The sequence below is a fragment of the Montipora capricornis genome, chromosome 3 (genome assembly GCF_036669925.1).
Source record: "Montipora capricornis isolate CH-2021 chromosome 3, ASM3666992v2, whole genome shotgun sequence".
In the NCBI taxonomy this organism is placed as follows: domain Eukaryota; kingdom Metazoa; phylum Cnidaria; class Anthozoa; order Scleractinia; family Acroporidae; genus Montipora; species Montipora capricornis.
Genome location: NC_090885.1, coordinates 65606360 through 65628725, shown reverse-complemented (window position 1 = coordinate 65628725; position 22366 = coordinate 65606360). Strand labels below are relative to the sequence as shown.

The following is a 22366-nucleotide window of genomic DNA, read 5'->3' as shown; positions in this document are numbered from 1 at the left end:
CGCAGGCACCTCCTCCAGTAAGCAACTCATGTCAACTTTAAGGACATTTCGCACGGTTTGAATAACGAGTGCTGCGCTGACCCCATTTGTTTGTTTTTCGCGCGATCTCAAGGAATTCATGGCTTGCCATTACTCCCATTGTTCTGTAATGTAAGCACGAAAACGTCAAAGTACGTGAGGGTTTGTTCAGCGTATCAATTCGTAATTTCGGGCGCCTGTTTTAAGTTATCTCACTGAGTCATTTCCTCCTTTCTATATTCTACGTTCTATCTTTAGTTCAGTTTGCTTTGTTGATCAATACAGACATTTCAAAGACGAATTAGACTGGTTTACAAACGGGCAAACGGTTTGAACATCACCGTTGAAGTAAATCGAACGCCGGGATGTTGAGGCAAATATTAAAGTCATTTACCCGGTTCTTAACAATTGATCCGTCTGTGACCTTAGAGCGGTTTCAAAATGAGTGTCGTAAAACCAAAACCAAAGTAATTACTTGGCCAATCAAAAAGGACTGAGACAATCCAGTAACTTGCAATCAAAACTCGAAGTAATTACACGTAGCTGACACAAAGCGCGGGAAAATGTACACGCGCAAGCCACGATTGGTTTTGGTTTCACTTGTGATTGGTTGAAAAAGTGGCGCGGGAACTTTGAACCAATCACTGATTGAAGAAATGCAAAACCAAAGTAATTCGCTAATTACTTTCGACACTTTGAAAACCGCTCTAATTGACTAATTAACAACTAACTCGGCTCGGACATTTCGCATCCAAGAGTGAGTTTGAAAATGTTTTGTCAAACGTTTTACCCGCGTCGCACTGCCTAACAGCAAGCATCTAGGGCACTCACAAATTTCAAGTTGGCAAATTCAGTATAGAAAGATCTTAAAAGTTTATATCGTGCCTCCTAGTGGGGCGACCTTTTTTCTTTTCCTCAGGAAATTAGTATTCTCAGTGTTTTTTTCTTCAACAGCAGCGGCCAGTGAAATCGATGTGACTTGAAAGCAGAATAACCCAATACGAATACGGCGCGGTCCAATGGCAAGGTGGGATGAACTCAATGAGTTTCACGTGGATGACACATGCGCTATTGCCTCGTTTCGTAGAAAGACAACAAACTGTTTGCCTTCAGCCACTACGATTTGGGTTTTTAAACTCTGTTTCATTTATTTGATCAGAATTGTTACTTTTCATACGGCACCAAAATCTCTAAGCTTCAAAGATCACAGTCTCAGGTGAATTAAGGCCGGGGCACAGATCTATTTTATGAAAATAAGTGAGGGGGTGGTATAACTATTGATCCATTTTATATAACACGAAATAACTTGGGGACATCGTTAGCAGCATTAAGATGTGAAACCTCAACGGCTATATAGGATGATACATGTCAAAGTTATTTTTAGTACAGAAATCTTCTGGCTAAACGGCAACACTTTTTATCATTTTCTGGTGGCTGGATATACTTTTATGATGTTAACACAATTGGGTAAATCATTTTTGTGCTTGGACATTTCAAGATAATTTTAAATATTTTCCATAGGGGACTGGGCACTAGTACAAAACGTCGTATATTTCCAAAACTAAAGACATATTTAACAAAGGCCAAGAACAGTTTGTTTTCTTTTACTATATTGACTAATCTAATAGTAGCAAAGTGAGATCAATTTTAGCATAAACTGTTACCGTTTTTTATTTTGAGTTTTGTGGCGGTAACAAGTCACGTGACCTCATTTGCATACGCCATCCACGTCAATAAGAATAAAACGCAAACAGCGGTTACAAACATTTGCTTGAACTGGATAACTTTTTATAAACTTAACGTTTCGTGTGTTACAACATACATCATCACAAGTGATTATTATTCAGTTACAGATAATTTAAATTCAAAAATACAACTGAACGGACTGGGAACTAACGAGATTGATTGACATAAAATGACAAGAAATATGCTAATAATAGAGATAAAGTTTCTCACTGTTAAAGTTTTCATTTTATTTTGGGGCCCATGCCTTAATTTACTTGAGGTGTCTAAATAAAGGTGTTTACTTTTACTTTGCAAACTGGGGCAACGAAACACTTTAACAAAAATTGGGTAATAAGAATTTTCATGGCATTAATTTTCGATATATAAAAATAAGGTTTTACGGCTTTCTTTCAAATCCAGGATTCCAAGCATGGATTTGAAGTCAGGAGACAAGTAAGAATCACGTACACATAACGCAATATGCACCCAGAGAAAAATGCACCCAGTGTAAAGTTTTTGGAGCCACGTCGCCTGAATATCGTTATTTATGTTCTCTTGACATTTATTTCAACGTTTTACCTTTTATCTAAAACAACATCTCGCTTATACACAAAGTTGTTAACGGCGTAATGATAACCAGTATAATTTTCTCAAATTTGATTGGTGTTAACTACTTGGGGTTGATATCGGACAGTTGGCTGTAATCGTATACCTGAAATCGGACAGTTACATCAGCCAACCATATTAAGTGTACTCAGCTTAATCCACCAATCACATAATTTATCACAGTGAAAAAGGAAACATTAATTTTGTTTTCTCGAAAATTGTAATGGTTATGATTAATTGGTAGTAACAGGACTTCGTGTCGGCAATTCGGTCTGTAATCATACTTGTGATTAAACAAATCGGACTCCCGCTACGCGGTTGTCCGATTTTGTTAATCACTCGTATGATTACAGACCGTATAGGACTCCTCTCAGTCCTATTGTCATTATAAATTGTTTGAAGAAAAGCCGGTTAGGATTCCGATCCCAAATGCGGCCAAATATTCCCATTTTATACAGCGGCCTTTTCGTATAATAAAGTAACTAATTGAAAACCTCTGCTGAACTAATTCAAAATAATTTAGCGGTGAAAAACGCATTTTGCTGACTATCGTAAAGTGACTTCGTTGTCATGGCATCTGTTCGTCTCTTAAAAATGTTACTTTCGGTAAATGAATAAAATTCATGCAACTTCACATGACGTGTGAAGACCACAGAAAGCCCTCTTGTTTCGTGTCGGCTGCTCAGAGAGTAAGTTGTGCATGCCAGTCATTTCCGAGGAACCAATACGAACAAGCAATTGTGCGGTGTATCTTAGCATTAGTTTTTTTTTCTTCAGTCGTACATTTACAGGGGCTGAGCGGGTATAAAACTAGTATAACTGGCCATTTAATGACAGGAGATCCTATTGTTTGGGGAAGTATGAGGACACAGCCAGTAAGGTAGTTTGTCAGAAACAATTCGAGATGTAAACAGATAAGGATTATTAATCATTTCAACAAATGGATAAGACGTTCGCATTCTCAAGAGTTTTTCAAGTATTTTTCCATGAAATTGTTCCCAGGGAAACCCACTCACAAAGTTTGCTTGGGCGAAAAAAAAACGAACTCAAAGGACTTCGCCAGCTTAAAATACAAACCTCCACTGAAGCAATTTCAAACTTTTCGCTCCACTGGACTTCATGAATCAAGCTCAGCGTTGCATGAGAATTTATGCCATCCATTATGCCTTGAGTTTATGACTATTAATGAATATTTCCCCTGATTAAAATGTAATTAAAATGTAACATATATTTCGTTCGCTTTTCCTCGTTTGAATTCCTTGTACTACAAAATATGAATTTGTAGTTTACTATTAGATTTACACGAGTGTTGTAACAAATACAAGATCTCTTGAAGTCTTCTTGATTTCTCCTTGCGCAATTTCGCAAGTGCCCTGTTGTAAACATTACATACAAAAGAAAATCCAATTTGCATAAACGACGAAATTCCACTCGATGGGCGATATTTCTAAGTCATTTTTATTTTGTCAAATTGAGACTGGCCACTTCGTGCTTGGCACTTTGAAAAGTATTAGCAACGACTGAACAATACAGCTGGAGTTGAAAATACTTATAAACTATAGTTGACAAATTTACGGCTTACAATAAGACGCCAAACTTTTAATTCACCTTGTTTGTCTTGTATGGCGTCTCGAGTGTGATAGAAGTTTATGCCAAGATCAATTATAACCAGTAACCATACTAACCTGTTTTCCAGGCTTATCTTTCGAGGAGAGAGACCAAAGAAAGTAGATACCAGGAGGTCTTTGCAGTCTCTAATTTCATTCGATCGATGTAGGACGTAGCTCTACTGTGTTAAGGATCTCTCATGTATATTGATTTGTGTCCTTTGTTTTCTCAAAACCAATCCGGTGAGGGCAGATGTAGTAACTTTAGACATGCCTAAGAAAAGAGCAACAGACGACGACACGAGACGCTTTTTCTAAAGTTGTGGCAGTGTTCATTCGACACTTTACTGCGATAATTTCTTGTTTAAAAAAACAACGGGTCTCCCAACCGAACCCGAAAAGCTTAAAATATTCATCATCAACTACCAATCAAGGAAATCCTTGTGTGAGGATGTTGCTCTTTTAAAAAAGTCAATCATGCATATAGCATGCATTCATTTCCCCTTGACTTTTGACTGAGGACGTAACAGAAAATATCAGCGCTGAACTCAGTTCAACTGGACAAAATAACGAAAGGTGACTAACCTGTGAGAAAACGGGGTAAATAAGACATTTATTTTTTTTTCTTTTGATAATCGAATCGAGTTACTAGGAGGCACTTCATGAATTTAAACATTCCATATTTTAGAATACGGTCGGCTAAATTGGCCACTTGAAAGGCACGAAACATTTGTGTGATTTAATTAAACTATTAATATCATGCTTAAAATGAGTCTCATTTCCAATGGCTCGAGGCAAGTAATAGTCAAAGTGACGATTATATGTCACAAAGTATTCGAGTAGGCGTAGAGAAAATTCCAGACCGTAAAGCTGTTATTAGTAGACGACTCATGAAACGAGGTGGATATATCTTTATTTGTAACTATAGGACAGTTTCCAAGTTAAGAGTAGTGGTTAAGAGGATATCGCGAGGTTTTATTTATTATAGGGCAAGCAATTGTTGCGGTCATCCTGTTGGCACAGGAGGCTGTTACTGTGGTTAATGACTGGAACAGGAGGTCATTATTGAAAAAAGGACCTGTTTTTAACAATGGAAGGTGAATTAATGATGAATATTCAACTTTCGGGGTTTCACATTGTCTTGTCTTCAATTTCAACTTCGTCACAGTGGATAGTCAAGGTAAGATCGGCAAGAATTTTTTTTCCACTGTATACAGACGACAGTGTGCTCTTTGTAAAAGAAAAGGTTGTATTATAAAACGTGCCCGTGAGAATTGTATTAACATTTTAAGGGAAATTAGTTTGTCTGATCATCAACCATGACCATGAAATATAGCGGTGGTCTTTGATTCAGCGACAATGCCTGACGCTCTCTTTCAAACTCTTTCATAAGCATAACTGAGCATAAGCAAAAGCATAATTTATTCACGATGAAAAAATAAAATATAAAAATACATCATGAAAAGGAAACACGAGGTTGACCCTATAGCGTTTCCTGAAATTAAAAACTAAAACGAGCATCATAATTACATATTTACAAATTTACAAATTAAGGAAAGACTTCAGTCTGGTTTTAAAAATGTTAAAAGATTCAGCTTCTACTACGTGCAGTGGTAGGTTGTTCCAATCCTTTACTATACGAACGAAAAATGAGTATTTATAAGGATTTACTTTTGCGCTTTTCACAAATAATTTAAAAGGATGATTAGCACGTGTCCGGGTATCTAAAGCTAGTTCGAATTTAAACCATTTAGGCCAAATACGGTTTTATAACACTCTACAAGGGAGATGTAGTGTCTGCGTTTCTCTAAAGTGGGCCATTTTAGAATTTTGAGGCAGTCTTCACACTCCATATCTCCTCTTCTTTGACCTAATGCAAGGCGCGATGCTCTCCTCTGGACTCTTTCGAGTGCTATGGATGTCCTTGACTAGATATGGACACCAGACTGGAACGGCATATTCGAGAACAGGTCGCACTAAGGACTTATACAGGGTAGAGAAAGCTTCTACATTTGAGGGCCCAAGAGTTCTATAAACGACACCCAAGATTCTATTTGCCTTGTGCACAACGGCGTGGACTTGGGCGCTCCACGATAAATCAGAGGAGATAAGGACTCCTAGATCTTTCGTACACTTGACAGACGTAATACTTGATCCCATTGTATAAGAGGGGACCGACCTGTCACGGCTGTGAGTTTTACGCATCGATTCACATTTCTTTCTTTCAAAAGCCATGCAATTATTTAAACTCTTCTCGGCAGAAAGAACTTTCTTTAGATTTCTTCTTCAGCACATGGCAACAACTAAAGCAGTTTAAACTTACAACGAGATACAAAGAGATACAAAGCCTTTCTTTAAGAAAAGCGGCTCTTGTTTTCACTTACCGGACCGTGTAAAAAATGTAGCAACCTGTCTAAATTTAAAGAGGAATTGAGAGAAATTGATTTGGGGAGATACTTTAGGATTTGAATGCCCTCGAGATGCCTACGAAAAATTCATAGAAAAATATATTTCCATCTATGTAATAAGTTGTTTTCCCATTTAAAAAGTTAAAGCAGTGAAATGTAATTTTCACAAGCTATGGTTTTCGAGGGGTCTGTCGAAATCTGTAAGGAGGAAAAATTACCCTAGCCATGAGAACGAAGACACTCGCAAGGGTTACAAAAACAAAGTGAACCACTCAGTGAGAATTGCTGAACGATTGTATTATGAAAAGTGAATAGAACAGCTAAAATCAAACATCAAAGGTCCTCGCTGGTGCTCGTAGTCATCGCTTACTGCGTTTTTTTTCAGGCAGTTTCTCAAAAACCAGTATTTGGAGGCAAGTCGGTTGTCACAAAACAATGACTTCAAGAATTTCGATTTTGGCATAAAAAGGATGGTTATTTTTAATATTACGTAATCAAAAAGAGGAAAAGATACGGTAAAAAACGAACACAATACAGGCAGACAATCGGCAGTAAACATTGCAAATTAGCATGAATAAAGGGTAAAGAAAACATGACAAACAACGCCCGCATTAAACATGGAAGGAAATCGAGTAACGGCGATCGGAAGCTAAATCTGTAAAACTTTAACTTAAATACAAATACCGTCCAAGAAAGTACAATGGCTGGAGTACACGACAATCCATCGCAGCAATGATTGAAAGTTATTTTCTGCTTTGCATCCCTTCATTAGAATCGTAGGCCACAAGTATATATCAACTTGTCATCTTGCTTAAATTAAAGGACGATCTGATACATACTGTACTAACGATGAAATGAAATATGAAATGGATTATAAATGAACTGCGGATATGAAATCAAGTAAAGCTATGATGCTCGCAGTCATGAACGCAGTTTTAGCAATTGCGTAAAGAAGCCTGAAAAATTCAAGACTTCAACGGGGTTTGTGCCCGTGACCTCGCGATATCGGTGCGACGCTCTAACCAACTGAGCTATGAAGCCACTGACGTTGGGAGCTGGTCATTTGTGGGTTCTATAATGTTCCCGTGAGGAATGAATCAACGATGAAATGAAATATGAAATGGATCATATATGAACTGCGGATATGAAGTCAAGTAAAGCTATGATCCTCGCAGTTATGAACGCGTTCATAACTGCGAGGATCATAGCTTTACTTAAACATACTGTACTGCAATTGAAAATGGAGTATTTGTTCCCCCTATTTATTGTCATTAGTTCTTTACCCGTCACAGCTATTGTCTCTTTCTTCGACATTACTGATTAGTTACTGATAATTGCTGCATGTATTAAAAAGGGGGGTCTTCATACGTTTCACGGAAAATAAAATGGCCGTTTCACATTTCACAGACAACAACAATCGCCTCTTCACGTTTCACGGAAGAAAAAGAACTTTTTTTAAACACACAAATTTTGTTACCTTTGTTAACAGCTACAGCCGTCTGCCATCAAGAAAACCCATCAGAACGGTTACATTGAGAAGGGTCTTGCGACCTTCCGAGACGATTTCCGAGCTCGTTTTCGCCGTGCATGTTGATTGACCAACAAAGCTGTCAAGGCTAGCGAGGACACGTGTCGAAGGCTCACGTTTCAGTGAATCATGCAATCCAAATGTAGTAGTTATACCTTGCTCTGCCGAGTTATATTTACGTATACGTACAGTTAACTGTTTTAATTTCCCGGGCGCCTGCTCCAGCAAAATAACAAAAAACAACATCGTCGACATGAAGCAAAATCACAGTTCACGGTGTTCACGGTGTGTGACTGGGATAAACACTTTCAATTCATGATTAGTAAAGCTTGTGGGCGACTTTACATATTAAGAGTCTGCAAATTCTATGGATATTCTAAGGAGAATCTGCATCTACTGTTCAATAGCCTAATAATGTCAGTGTTCTTCTTATCTATTCAGGTGTGGGAGTGTGCATATGATACCAAGTACCTTGGCTAAATTGACAATTTCTTTCGTCGAATGTACAAGTTTGGATACACAAGTAAGCATTACAAGATAAATGAAATCATTGAAGAACGCGACAGAAAGATGTGGGGCAATATAACTGGGAATTCTTCGCATCCACTGAACGTGTTATTACCTGTGACGCGAGTAGATCCTTAAGGTCACGTGATCATAGCTATGTACTACCCAAAGTTTTCCACCGAACGGGTTCAAGCACACATTTGTGAATAGATGCCTATTTAAATTTGTGTAAATGTAAGCTTTTTGGAATTCAGCAATTTAAACGAGAGATAATTTTAGCTTCTTAATATTTCGTTTCTTTTTTATAAATGTGAGCCCTCACGTTTGTTGAGACCCTGTGGCTCGCGGTCTGACATTTTTCGATTGAAAAACGAAACCATAGATGATACAACAGAAACAATGCACCTAGCCATGATAACAAAAGAAGTTACTGGTCATAAAAACCAATGAAAATAGCAGTCTGCAATAGCTGCAGCCCCGCTTCAGCCTACATTCCATGCTCGCTCCATTGCAACAGAGCGGATAGAAACATGGGGCAGTTCGGGTTGACTTGACATTCCGGACTCCAGGAACGATCAACGTCAATCCAAGCGTGCATTGCTTATGCCTAATAGGCCACTTTGAAAAATACCACAGTACTCTTTGTTTACCCTCCACAATTTTGCATAAGCATTGTTTTTGCAGTTTGTCTTGAGACTTACAATGGTCCCAAAAGAAAATAGAGCGTTTTCACATGACGTCACGGAAGCCATGTTGGTGTTCCAAAACAAAGAAACGGCGGCCATGTTGGTGTTCCAAACTAATCCTCTGGAAATTGAACTCTATTTTTATGCAAATAGTTTCTTTTGTTTCGTCAAATTAGCATTTATTTTAGTCACGTGAGTGAAAACGCTCTATAGCCTTCGGCTCGCCATTAGGGACCTTTCGATCGAAGGACGAGAAAGTCTCAGAGTTTTACGTACTGAGCTTGCGCATAAGGTTTGGAGGCCGACATTTTTCAAAGTGCGTGTGCTCGAACTCGTTCTCGTATTCGACAGAACTTCCGCTTAAATTTTATCTACTACTAAAGGCTGGTTTTCACTCACGACAGAGTCGGAGTCGCAGTCGTAATCAGAAGCGCAGAGCGATACGATCAAGTGAAAATCAAACTGTCGGAGTTGAAAGCAGAATACCGATTCCGCTTATGGCTCTGTCGCTTATGATCCAGTGAAAACTGCATTGTCGGAGTCGGAAGCAGAAGCGGAACAATAAACCAATCACAATGGCCGATTCCAAGCAGCGTGATTGGTTGGTTCTTCCGCTTCTGCTTCCGACTCCGACAATCTAGTTTTCACTGGATCATAAGCGACGGAGTCACAGCGGAAGCGGAAGAAAATGGGAACGTTCTGATTCTTCCGACTCCGATTCCGTTGAGTTTATGATTCCGCTTACGACTCCGATCTTTGATTTTCACCAGGTCATAGACCGAATGCATAAACGGCGGCCAAAAAAATATTCTTTTGTTTATGTGCTAATTAGACTCACTAGCCTCGCTCTCAAGCAACATTTCTTTTCTATTTTGTCCATGCCAACGAGGCTGGTGAGGCTAAACACATAAACACATAAACAACAGAATATTTTTTTGGCCGTCATTTATGCATTTGGTCTTAGCGCTCTTACGATTACGACTCCGACTCCGTCGCTGTCGCTAGTAAAAACCAGGCTTAAGGGGTATTCGAAAATAGTCTATACAACTCTGAGGAACCATTGGCAACAACACACATTAGGGCAGGAAATATTCCCTTTATTCAAGTGACTTCACATTTCATTCTATTAAATTCTTAGCCTAAATACCTAAATTACCTTCCATAGACATTTATATCAGTATAATTAAATTTAGCAATTTCTTTATATAGGAGATGTTTCAAGTCAGAATATTCTCCAAATTACTGTGTGCTTGACGACAAGATTAAGACTATGTGATAAGACAAAGTCAAAAATAAGATATTTTTCATTGTATCAAAATAAGCACAAATTCAACTTAAAGTAGAACTAAATACAACTATATTTATCTTCCCCATAGCATGAACATTTTAGTGGGTCACTTCATCTAGTATATCTATTATCATTTTGGCTTCCTGAGAAATTTCCAAAAAATAAACTCAAATAAGCAATCATATTGCAACTAAGTAGAAGTTATCAATTTTAATGCAATTTCAAGTTTCCCAATAACTTGACGATGAAATCGTGCCACAACGTTCACAGCTCATGCTGGTTTGGTGATTTTTAGCCACCAGGGATCTGATACGCCCTAATAAGTTTTCCAATCATAGCTTTCTGCAAAAGGAACAATCTTAAAAGACAGCGTCATCATCATAGACCACTATCCTGGATGTTTTTTTCTTTTCCTTTTTTTTTTTTTAATTACAACGTTTGATCATCACTGCCGACAAAACAAAATTTTCGCATAAAAGATGTCTTTTCAACCCGGTTACATATTGCAAGTAAAGTACGGCAGGTGATTTTCGCTTGGAAGGCACGGACCGTTATAACGGTTCAGATGGTAGGAAACCCGCTAAGATCTAAGCTCTGCAATGCGACACAGAGCCGAAGATTACTTTAAATGGGCTCATATCTGGATTCGGCTGAGATTCATCACAGGTGATTAATCGAAAGCGCCCTACTATATAGTTCATTAAGCTACACTGGCCTTCCGACTTCAATTTGAAATCTGGGATGAAGCCAACTTCGTAAGTAGCACGGTAGATTTTAGCTCATAACTCTGAAAACAAAGTAGAGTTTTCTACACAATTCCTCACTGTATTCCATTTGATGAACTGTTACAGTTGTTGCGATTTAAATTGATAAATTCTATAGATAATAGTGCAGACAATTATAACTTGAATTCCCCGTGTTGACACAGTACAGGCAAAAATTACGACATATTAATTTGATATGAATTTAATTGCGATTTATATTTATTAATTTTCACTAGCTTCTTGGATTTCCGTCCCTGAAGATGAATTAGACATTGAACATCTTTTTCACTGAGTAACCCTAGAAGAAAACAAGGAGAATAGATCACAACGCATTTGGCACACCAACTGTGAGTAAACTTCATTTTAACTCTTACTACCGTCAACGAGAGTGGTGCCTTTCTTTCAATCACTCTTAAAGTGCCCCTGTGACCAAAATACCAATTCGCATTTTTCTTTGGATTTCAAAACTATGTTAACTAAACAATAAGGGACCAAAGTTTTAAGCCTTTATTTCAAAAAGGAACCTGTTCGTTTTAACTGGAATTTTCCTATTTAATGGTCCGCCATTACTAACGTTAAGTTCTTGAGAAAGCTGGATCGAGGAGAAAATGACGTGAAAGGCTCACTAGTTTCAGAATGCAATGCGTTTGAACACGACTGAATTAATATGCAGCACGGGTGTTTCGGGCTTTCATTTATGCGTTTTGCATAAATGCTAAGCTGCATTCACACGCTGAAATGTTAAACTAGTGAGCCTTTGACGTCACTTTTCCCTGGATCCAACCCTCTGAGGTCCAATCGGCCAGTTTTGAACGTGAGTAATGGCGGACCGTGAAATATAAAACTCACACTCAAAGTAAACGGCCTTTGGACAAAAATCAAAGCTCAAAATTTTGCCAGTCAAGAGTTAAGTAAACACTCTTTCAAAATCTGAAGGAAAAAAAGGAAGCGATTTGTTTTATCTCAGGGGAACTTTAACTCTCTTGAGGCCAAAAATCAAACCTTTCATGTTAGTTATAGGGAAATCTTCGCTAACGCCACGTTTCTACACTCTTCTCGTTCAGTATACGAATTGTGCATAGAAGACATATCGATTCAAGAAAATTGGCTTCAAGATACGAAAGGATCGCATCTATTGACCTTATTCATAAATGGCGGTCACATTTATAATTCTTTTGTCCACGTGCAAATTAGCCTACCAAGCCTCATTTTAGAGCAAGAATTCTTTTCAATTGCTGGTTTTCACTCACGTGATCAACAGCCATGTTTTTCAACGAAAACAAAAGGAAGCGTTTGCATAATAATAGAGTTAAATTCCTGGAGGATTTGTTCGGGGCACCAACATGGCCGCCTTTTCTTTGTTTAGGGCACCAACATGGCGGTCGTGACGTCATGTGAAAAACGAAAATTCACTGTATGGTATCGAGGCTTGGTAGGCTAATTTGCACTTCGACAAAAGAATTATAAATTGGCCACCATTTTATGAATACGGTCTATACACCTCATTCCATAATGGCCGCCATCTAAATATTCTTTTGTTTTTATTCAAATAAGCCCTTGATAACTCGTTCTTAAGCTTAAAATTCAAAAGAATATTTTATCTTGAACGAGGCAACAAGGTCCAATTTGTATCCGCATAAATCAGCGGCCATTTTGGAATAAGGAGTATAAGAAATTTACTTGAGCACTGCGCCGGTATCGCAGAAGACACGGGTTTAAATCTAGTTCAAACCTGATTTTTTCAGGCATTCCTTCGACTCCCGGGAGTGATCGGTACGTAAATTCTCCTCACAATTTCAGTGAAATGTCAGTCAGACAGGTATTGAGAATGAAGAATATTATCAGGTTGAGCTGTGATCTTGATATAACACCAAATTCTCATGACTTCCAACAAGGCAATCCATGGTACTAGTTAGGAGAATGAACGCTTCGATCGTGGGAATGAAAGGGTTAATTAACGTTTACAACTGCGATGATAAAAACAACTTAACTTGGCTTCGAGAGTTTAAATAAATACAGTTTAAACTGATAAAATGTAGCAGACAAAGAAATCAATTCAGTACACCATCGCACTGTACAACTCACCGGCATCGAATACAAGAAGACAACAACAGCAGCCACAAGGATAAGCGTAATCAAAACGGCGATAATGATCCACTTGTAATTTCTCCATATAATGTAGCGCATGGTCTTCAGCGGTGAGGTAAACCAACGGAAAGATGTTGCGGGGCGACTGGGAAAGAAAATACGCGTGGTCTAACATGGTGTTGGAAACTCGTTATTCGGTACGACAATTCGTTAACGTACAAGTCTACTGGATGGTAGTAAGAGGAAACTTGATTCCTTTTCCGTGGCTGCCCTCCGAGATATCAACAAGCCTGTATGTCTCAGGTGAGGTACACTAAAATGACCGCCTTGAATGCCGTTAAAAAAACCGAGAAAGGGAAGCAGTCATGTTCATTGCACTTAGTACCAATTACAATACACACTGTCGGAAATACTTGTCTTTGATAGACAGTGCAAGTTAACAACAAAGTGTAAGACTTTTTAAGATCAATATTCTTAAATGATCGAGTTACTTTTGAGTGTTGTAACACGTGGATTTGAACAGTTTTCCCAACTTAAATAATTAAGTTGTGATTACAGATTAAAGATCCAAACCAATCCTCTGCAAACTCAGCTAGAGCACAAATTCTCGTGTTTTGGCTGACCGTCATAGGAGCGGCAACCAGTATTTGCGGACAACTGATCAGTGTTGCATAAAATTGACCGCCGACTGTAAGACGGGACAGGATTACTTTTTATTTGACTTAAAGGGGCTACGTTGGGATGTTTCAAGGAAATTTGATCACGAGTATTGAACTTGAAATAGTAATATGAAATTCCTCCACCGATGAAATACTCGTTACTCATCACAAACAAGATGATTCGAGAAAAATCTCGCGACCTTTATCCAGGCAAGTTATCCTTTTTTTGTCCACCCACTAATCTTCTTGGCTTTGTTCTGTCGTTTTTATCGGCTATTGCGATGCTCCAATCTATTTTATACGCGTTTTGGGTATCATGAAAGTACCTATAAATTCGAGACTCAAACCAACTTCCGGCGTTAAGCTTCGAGCAACTAGTTCCAGGAAGTCAACTCGGAAAAATGGGATGGCCCATAAAGCTAACCAATGCATAAGACCGAGAAACTCACTTGGGTTCATCAAGTGTTGGGTTTTGGTTTGGCTCATCGCGTCCTTTCCCGGCTGGTTTGGCTTCTGCTTCATCTTTAGAAAGCAACTCTATGGCCATTTCCACTTTACCCTATGACAACAAAATAAAGAAATTTTTTTAACACCGTTGAAGAGTCAACAGCTTGTGACATTGCCTCGATTCTGGAAAATTCTTTAACATAAAAGAAAACAAATCCTCAGAAAAATACAGCAAATTTTCCGTTATCAAAAAAGAAACACAAAGCAAATTAGATAAACTACGACCTTCCAAAAGAGAAGAAATTTTCTCACAGGAAACAGAAAAATGACCCGATGGCTTACGACGTCATTCGTGAACGAAAGCGAACATTACGAAGCTTTCGCAAAAGAGACGAAGACGGACACGCCAAACGTTTTAATCACTTCGCGATTATCCCAAGTCGTTCGGCCAGGAAGTGTGTTCCAATAATTTTTCAAAAACGAAATTGAGATGAATGATGTGGATTTTTGGGGAGAAATTTGAAAATTTATCGCCAGGTGCTCACGTCCTCCATGCACACAACCTTAAATTTTGTTATTTCGCACTTGTTGTCAGGATGAGAACGGCAAAAAAAAATCTGTCAAATCAATAGGCCATTTCCGAGTTAGAACTAATTACCATCACAAAAACTTCGCACTTAGACTCGCCTTGAAGAGGAGACAGACTTGAACTCGGAAATGACCTAAATACGTAATACGCACGTGCGAAGCGCGCAGAGCCGTTGTCCATATCATCGAAACTTGACGTTCCTTATGAAGATCACGATTGAAATTCCGAGTTCACATAAACCCTCTTTACTGAACTCAGTGATGGTTCCAAGTATGATGTTTTATCTCGAGTAGGTTGCATTCATTTCAAAAGCAAGACGAACTGGTTTGTCAAGAATGTTGGATCAGATCGCTTAGCAAAAGAGGGCAAAGACAACTCCGGAAATGTCTATAACAACATCCGATCACCTGGCCTGTGCACCAATACTCACCGTCAACTGCATCTCTTCACCCAACTCCTGAGATCCACAGGGCCACCAGCCATATACTCTCTTCATCTCAAAAAGTGACACAGTCTCCACGCTGCTACTAGCCTTACCGCCATCGTACGATGGAAGCTGCTCTAGTGTGCAACGCCTTGCACTTTTGGCTGGTTTGGGCATGCGGTTTAGGTTCAGCTCTACCTGGCCTGTGAATACAATCGGTTTGTTAATGACAAAACATTCATACCACGCATCAACTATAGATTTATTCAAATGAACTTTCATCTTCAATGGATTTGAACCCACCAGTGCAGTGCCCTACCAAATGACAGCTAGTCATTTTACGAGTTCGCATTAAGCAGGCAGGGAATGGAACATTAAGACAACATATGAAAGGCATACATTAAAACCGCAGAAAGAAGCAATTTTAATCTCACATTACAATTATCACTTTTAATGTTCAATCCTAATTCATGGGGGTATCACGCCACAGAAACACCTATAGTATTCTTTCGTTATCTTTCTTGAGGAGTATCTTGAACGCAGAGTGTTCCTTTCATATTTTAAGGATTCTAATAATATACATGAAAAAAAAAATTCACTCTTATTGGCTAAGAGAATTGCAGTTTTCAGGAAACCGTTATCTGACAGTGCAGAAAAGAGGTAATTAAGTGAAAAAAAAGACGCAACGAACTAGGCATTCTAATTGGTCAATGATCAAAGATAGCCAATCAAATGGTACCCCAGGTTAGCGTAATTTTTGCGTAATTACGCAGTGATACAAGTGCTTTGCTTCTGCTTAATTACGGCAGGCTTTCTCGGAGGTTGTCTATTTACCGAGTCAGGATTTCGAGTTGGATTTTCGAGTTAGGATTTCCAGTAGGATTTTCGAGTTAGGATTTCCAGTAGAATTTTCGAGTTGGATTTTCGAGCAAGGATGTACAGTTGTTTTTTTCGAGTTGGTTACTAGTAATCCAGCTGCAACGAATCGGCTAGTTTGTCCGTAAACCCTCTCGTAGATTTCAGGTGCGATGCAGTCAACAAAAGAATTCCTGTGAGGTTAGTGTCTTTCCTTCTTATTCTGCGACATCACTATGTAAAGCATACATGAAGGAAGAGGAAAGACATAAGACATTAAGTCTTACATGAAGTCGTTACATGCTCCTCATTATTTCAAAAATGGCAAGATTGGGAAGAGAGGTCAGAGGAAAAAAAATACGATAACCGGGCGTAAATCGAAGGTAAGATGTAGAATATGATTTTTCTTGTCATGTCTATTCTAGTGGTATAAATTTAGAAACCCGCGTTAAGAATTAGACACAACAAAACGCAAATAGATTAATCCTATAATTCCCCATACTTTAAATACCAACAAATGGGTCCAACGCTGCTTTACAGTGCTTTTTTAGTTTCAATCGAGTGTCGTAAAACCAAAACCAAAGTAATTACTGTGGCCAATCAAAAAGGACGGAGACAATCCGGTAAACCAATCAAAACTCGAAGTAATTACATGTAGCCGACAAAAAGCGCGGGAAAATGTGCACTCGCGAGCCACGATTGGTTTTGGTGTCATCTCTGATTGGTTGAAAAAGCAGCGCGAGACATTTGAACCACTCACGAGTGAAGTAATCATAAACCAAAGCAATTCGTTAATTACTTTGGACACTCAATTGAAAACCGCTCTAATTGTATTCACTTATTCACTTACCTAAGAAATCATCTGGAGAGAACTTGTCGTTGTCCCAAATTTGGATAACGAGACGAGGCGGCATACGTTCCTCTGTTTCATCTAAACTCCAAAAATGCTCCTACATATAGTTGAACATTTTGAAACAACGCAAAATAAGAATTACAAATGACCAGACAACAGAGATCTCTTGTTATCATAACACGAGGCAAGGACTACTTTTTCAGTAGTTTTATAGGATAACATTTTTGGAGAGTGAACAGAACAAAATTGCATCCAAAGTTTCTCCAGTTATGGGTGTAGCTTAATAATTACTGTAGCCGAAGTTTTGGACCTAAATCCCCTCGAAGCCAAGGTCTCAAGTTATCATTTAAGCCGTTAGTTTTTTTTAAGATTCAAGCAGTTCTGTTAAAGTGCCCCTGTGATTTAAAAAAATCACTTCCTTCTTTTTGTTTAGATTTTGAAAGTGTGTTTGCTTAAAACCTGACTGACAAAATTTTTTGAGCTTTGATTTTGATCCAAAGGCAATTTACTTTGAGTGTAAATTTTGGATTTCACGGTCTGCCATTACTCACGTTCAAAACTGACCGATTGGACCTCAGAGGATTGGACCCAGGGAAAAGTGATGTCAAAGGCTCGCTAGTTTAAAATTTCAGCGTGTAAATGCAGCTTGTAAAATATGCAAAACGCGAGTTTAAAAGTCTGAAAGCCCAAGACTCCCGTGCTGCATATTAATTCTGCGGCGTACACACGCATTGCATCCTTAAACTAGAGAGCCTTTGACGTCATTTTCTCCTCGATCCAGCTCTCTCAAGATCTTAAAGTTAGTAATGATGGACTATTAAATTGAAAATTTCCTGTTAAAATAAACAGGTGTCTTTTTGAAATCAAGGCTTAAAATTTTGGTCGCTTAGTGTTTTAGTTAACATAGACTTGAAATCCAAAGAAAACTAATTGATTTTTTGGTCATAGTAGCACTTTAAAGATAACGCTCTCTCCTCCTAAAATGGTCTTCGACCACAAAAAAACGCAAAAAAGAAAATAAATACAGGAAGGAGCAAATGAATAGGAGCGAACGACTCCTATACTAAACCACGGCATTTTTACAAATCCATCTATTTTTAGACTACCTTTTCCGCCAAAAAAACAAAGGCAGTCCAAGTTCGGTAACGTCATGACGTCAAGTTAGTTTCTTGCGATTGGTCATCGGGCTCTCGCGGGAGTCTCATTCGCGGGAAATTCAATCTAAAAATAAATCGGTAGGTGAAAACGCCGTGAAACGTTCGCTCCTAGTCATGGGCTTCTGATACAGGACATGGAACCAGAACACATAACGCGGAATTTTTACATTTTAACTCCGCTAATGTCCATATGTCTTAACCTAAACCTTGGTCAATAATATCCAGAGTTATCTTACCTTCTTTCTAACGACTAACACTTTCTCCGCAGCAAGAAACATGAAGGGAAAACAAAAACGCCAGTTGAAGTTTCCTTCGCCATCAAGAGACCTGGGGAGAGCAAAGACACAAAATTAAAAACGAGAAATATCGAGAGGTCTGGGGAGAGAGGTAACAATGAACAAACTAGAGCTATCAGCTTAGCAAAGTTTCACTCGTGACTGTTGCCGTAAGCAAGTTCTCCCGGTGTGCGGTGGAGTTTTGGGCGCTAACGTTCACGCGTGTAATCGGCGCCGAATATTCAACATGTTGAATAATTTTGTGCACGAGTGAACATTTCTTCCTAGTGTGCGCGCGTGCTAAGTTTTCAATTCAAAATGGCGACTAGCTATTGTCACGTTGTCGTCAAAACCTGAGAATTTGATGATTGACAAAATGCACGGAAATTCGTTTTCCTTAATCATATTTTTGCTTTGTCGCGTTGTCGTTGCCTTAGCCGTTGTCTTTCCTTAAACTTTTTATAAAATAAAAAGGCAACAGAACTGAACACGTCACATTAACTTTTATTCAATTTTAAAAGATGGCCGTGCCCAGGAAATTTGTAAACATAACCATGCGATTCCGATGTCAATTTACTTCGGATACAAACGATCTCATTGAAACATATTCAAGCAAATTTGATTTTAACCATTATTTCCTTTGGTTTTGAAGTCTTTTTTTTCTGTTTGACTGAAGGTTTCCCACTAATCAAAAGCTCCCCGTTATAATTCAAACCTGTAATGGACATCTGTTTTCTGCGATTCGTCAATTCCAGCAACCCATCTAATCAGAAAGAACAAGAAGTTTGTAAGTTAGACACAGAAACGCGCTTGTTGGTGGTTTTAACGTGAAGTCATCGCCGCCTTGTTGGTGGTCCTTTTTGTTCGTCCACTAGCAATTGTACATTATTACATTTTTGTTAATTGTGTATCTAAGGGATTGGTTGCAAACCATCTATTGGGGAAGTGAAGAACGGAGGCGAAGAGGGGAAGCGAAGTGAAGAAGTGAAGTACATTTATGAACCACTCCACTCGGGGCTTTTCTGAACTAATTTACAATGCTGTTTGGGTACTTTAGCCACTCTGCTTGTTAGACAGTTAACAGTCAATTAGGGAAGTAAAAGATGCCCCCATTCAGACCAAGGTCAGACGATAACACTATATAGGGGGCGTCATCCCCGACTCTCTTCGAACAGTGAGTGGGTACTTTAAAACGGCCAAGTTCACCCTACAGGCATTGCGTGCCGTGGAACAATTTTCATATATGAAAATCCCGCCAAAGCTGAAATTCATCAAATCAGATCGCTACGATAAGCAATGTGAATTTCCATAACGGTTCAGGGTGGGCCTTTTAAAGTGCCCCTGTGACCAAAAAATCAATTCATATTTTTCTTTGGATTTCAAAACTATGTTAACAAAACACTAAGTGACCCACGTTGTAAGCCTTGATTTCAAAAAGACACCTCTTTATTTTAACTGTAATTTTCCTATTTAATGCTCCGCCATTACTAACATTATGTTCTGAGAGAGCTGGATCGAGGAGAAAATGACGTCAAAGGCTTACTAGTTTAAGAATGCAATACGTGTGTACGCCGCAGAATTAATATGCAGCACGGAGGTTTTGGGCTTTCAGACTTTTAAACTCACGCTTTGCATATATAATAAGCTGCGTTCACACGCTGAAATTTTAAGCTAGTGAGCCTCTGACGTCACTTTTCCCTGGATCCAACCCTCTGAAGTCCAATCGGTCAGTTTTGAACGTCAGTAATGGCGGACCGTGAAATCCAAAACTTACACTCGAAGTAAACGGCCTTTGGATAAAAATCAAAGCTCAAAATTTTGCCAGTCAGGTGTTAAGCAAACACACTTTCAAAATTTGAAGGAAAAAAGGAAGTGGTGTTTTTTGATCACAGGGGCACTCTAAGTCTCACACTACTTGTTTTCTAGCTGTGGTACGGGGCCTACGAATTATAGTCCTTATCCGTTAAGACTTGAAAGTCTGACCATTTACAGATGTAACTGCAAAGGCAGCACTTTGGCTTCAATTACTTTAAGACCTTTATTGTTGGCTTAGCAGGGCTTCGAGCCAGCGACTTCACGCACGGCAGGCCGATTCTCATCTAGCCAACTGGTTGTCGGTCGACAATGAAATGAATAAATGAGACCGTCGAACACTTTTTCCTTGTCATAGCACTGATTATTTTCTAACACATTTTGAGCGTTAAATATGAAACTATTGGATGAGGATAATAAACAACATGACACACTCTCCGAGATCTCTAGGGATATTCGCTGGTCGGAATTGCATATGCGAACGACTTCACAAGAATAAATATTTAAGATGAGCGAACCCTCAGTATAAGAGCACTACTCCACCAAGTACTAGACGTACGTTCGAACCTCGATCAATTCCTTAATTCCTTCGTTACCCGGTCCCAGGCTATCACAGAATGGAGTATTTATCCTACTCACCCCTTTACGTAAATGTCACTCATTTGTTCACCAGTTATAGACGTCTCCTCTAAAATCACGTCAGCTGTATTCCATATAATGACTCGCAATTCATAACTGCAAGGAAGAGAAAATTAAATAATAGATCTCAACATGACAAAATTTAGATAGAAAACAAGGCCTTACTCAGTGCTTTCGTCAAATCGATTGATTGTCCACCTAAAACACGCAAGCGAGCAGCGAAGGGGAAATCTACTCTAGGCTAGCTATCTTCCTTAACTGAAGAAGACAGATTCACTCACGTGTCTTGCTTTAAAGGGGCTTTTACCTTTTCTAGTTTAAAGAAGAGTGAGTGATTTGGGTTCGAGAGGCTCACTCGACTTGATTTATTTCTTGTGATTTGCCGGCTTGAAGAATAACAATGAGAAAGGAACTATGGTTTGTTCCCTCGGCTTGTTGGACTAAAATGTAAGTGGCTTTACACGGATTTTCATTCCAGAAGTTTGAAAGTTCTTGGAGGCTTCTTTCTTTCCTTTTACAGTTTTATTCGAACTACTTGACTCAAATTTACTCGCAAACGTAATATACGAACGCACTTGAAGAAAAGATACGAATGTTCGCTGTTGTATGCTGACGTTGTCGTCGAAGCCTTAAATTTGGCTACTTGAACTTGCAATGCAAAGTGAGGCAAATAAATTTATTCAACTATGTGCTGCTTGTCAGCACGATTACTTTCCTCATTAATTAGACTGGCCCAACCTCATCATTACTTTGGTGTTCCTGTGGCCGTCTTTCGGAATAAACCGGTTGTTTTGTCTGTAACGAAGCCTTCTTGATTCAAGATACAAACCATAGTTCGCTACTCATTGCCACCCTTCCAAATAAACTTGTCAAAAAAATTCAAGGATTATTTAAGAGGTGAGAATTTTGGCAATGTTGGCACCAAAATAACCTCCTACACTTACTTTCCAGGTTTTCTCGGGTTGACATCAAAAGGAGCGCTAGGTGTACCCATGTGCTTTGGAAAAATGTCCACCCACATCTGCAACTTCCCCTGGGGCATAAAGAAAAATAACGAAAGTGAAATATGTGTTAATCAGTTTCAATATGGCGATGTTTTCTACGTTTGTAGAGGCCGTAATATTCACGTTAATGGCACTGTCCAGACAAACAAGGACAGTTTCCTGACACCATCCAAGTCCATCTGCTGCCAGAGAATATGGATCACACACAAGGGTGCTTTCTTTGTGCTGGTGTTTGCCTCGGAACTATTAACTCCATTTTGATGAGAAGCCATTTATTTTTAATGAAAACTAAAATGGAGATAACATCGTGCCGGTCACGCCATAGAGATTATTTCGTTTTCATCTTTTTACTTAATCTCTTCAACATGAGCGCCGTGAAATGGAGAAATAGCATCAGCGAACAGGTACTCTTTCTCTTTCAATTACG

The 22366-nt window shown here is 38.9% G+C and overlaps 2 protein-coding genes and 1 long non-coding RNA gene across 12 annotated transcripts in view; 1 reads left to right on the top strand and 2 right to left on the bottom strand.

The window, feature by feature from the left end:
• Positions 1–4162, bottom strand: part of LOC138043748 (myoferlin-like) — a 68678-nt gene extending 64516 nt beyond the window's left edge. Inside the window, exon 1 of one of the 2 annotated variants that reach the window (XR_011131321.1) lies at positions 4035–4154. The gene's annotated coding sequence lies outside the window, so the exon portion shown is untranslated. Of the gene's footprint in view, positions 1–4034 lie in introns of both variants that reach the window. The other variant, XM_068890167.1, reaches the window with a different exon arrangement.
• Positions 2998–22136, top strand: LOC138043751 (uncharacterized). 5 transcript variants are annotated; one of them, XR_011131324.1, is made up of 5 exons: positions 2998–3038; positions 8334–8415; positions 11374–11484; positions 18478–18596; positions 21887–22025. It is a non-coding gene; the product is annotated as an uncharacterized lncRNA (long non-coding RNA). The 5 variants fall into 5 exon arrangements; XR_011131323.1 differs by lacking the exon at positions 2998–3038 and adding an exon at positions 4421–4556; XR_011131326.1 differs by lacking the exon at positions 2998–3038 and adding an exon at positions 4427–4532.
• The window catches only part of LOC138043747 (myoferlin-like), a 75060-nt gene continuing 62855 nt past the window's right edge, over positions 10162–22366 (bottom strand). For all 5 annotated transcript variants that reach the window (XM_068890162.1, XM_068890161.1, XM_068890165.1 and 2 more), the window contains 9 exons: positions 21880–21968; positions 20936–21031; positions 19200–19247; positions 18446–18536; positions 17050–17149; positions 15351–15547; positions 14334–14443; positions 13223–13370; positions 10162–11435 (listed from right to left, as the gene is read on the bottom strand). In XM_068890162.1, coding sequence (XP_068746263.1) covers positions 11403–11435; positions 13223–13370; positions 14334–14443; positions 15351–15547; positions 17050–17149; positions 18446–18536; positions 19200–19247; positions 20936–21031; positions 21880–21968 — 912 coding nt within the window. In that variant the 3' untranslated portion in view covers positions 10162–11402. The remainder of the gene's footprint in view (positions 11436–13222; positions 13371–14333; positions 14444–15350; positions 15548–17049; positions 17150–18445; positions 18537–19199; positions 19248–20935; positions 21032–21879; positions 21969–22366) is intronic.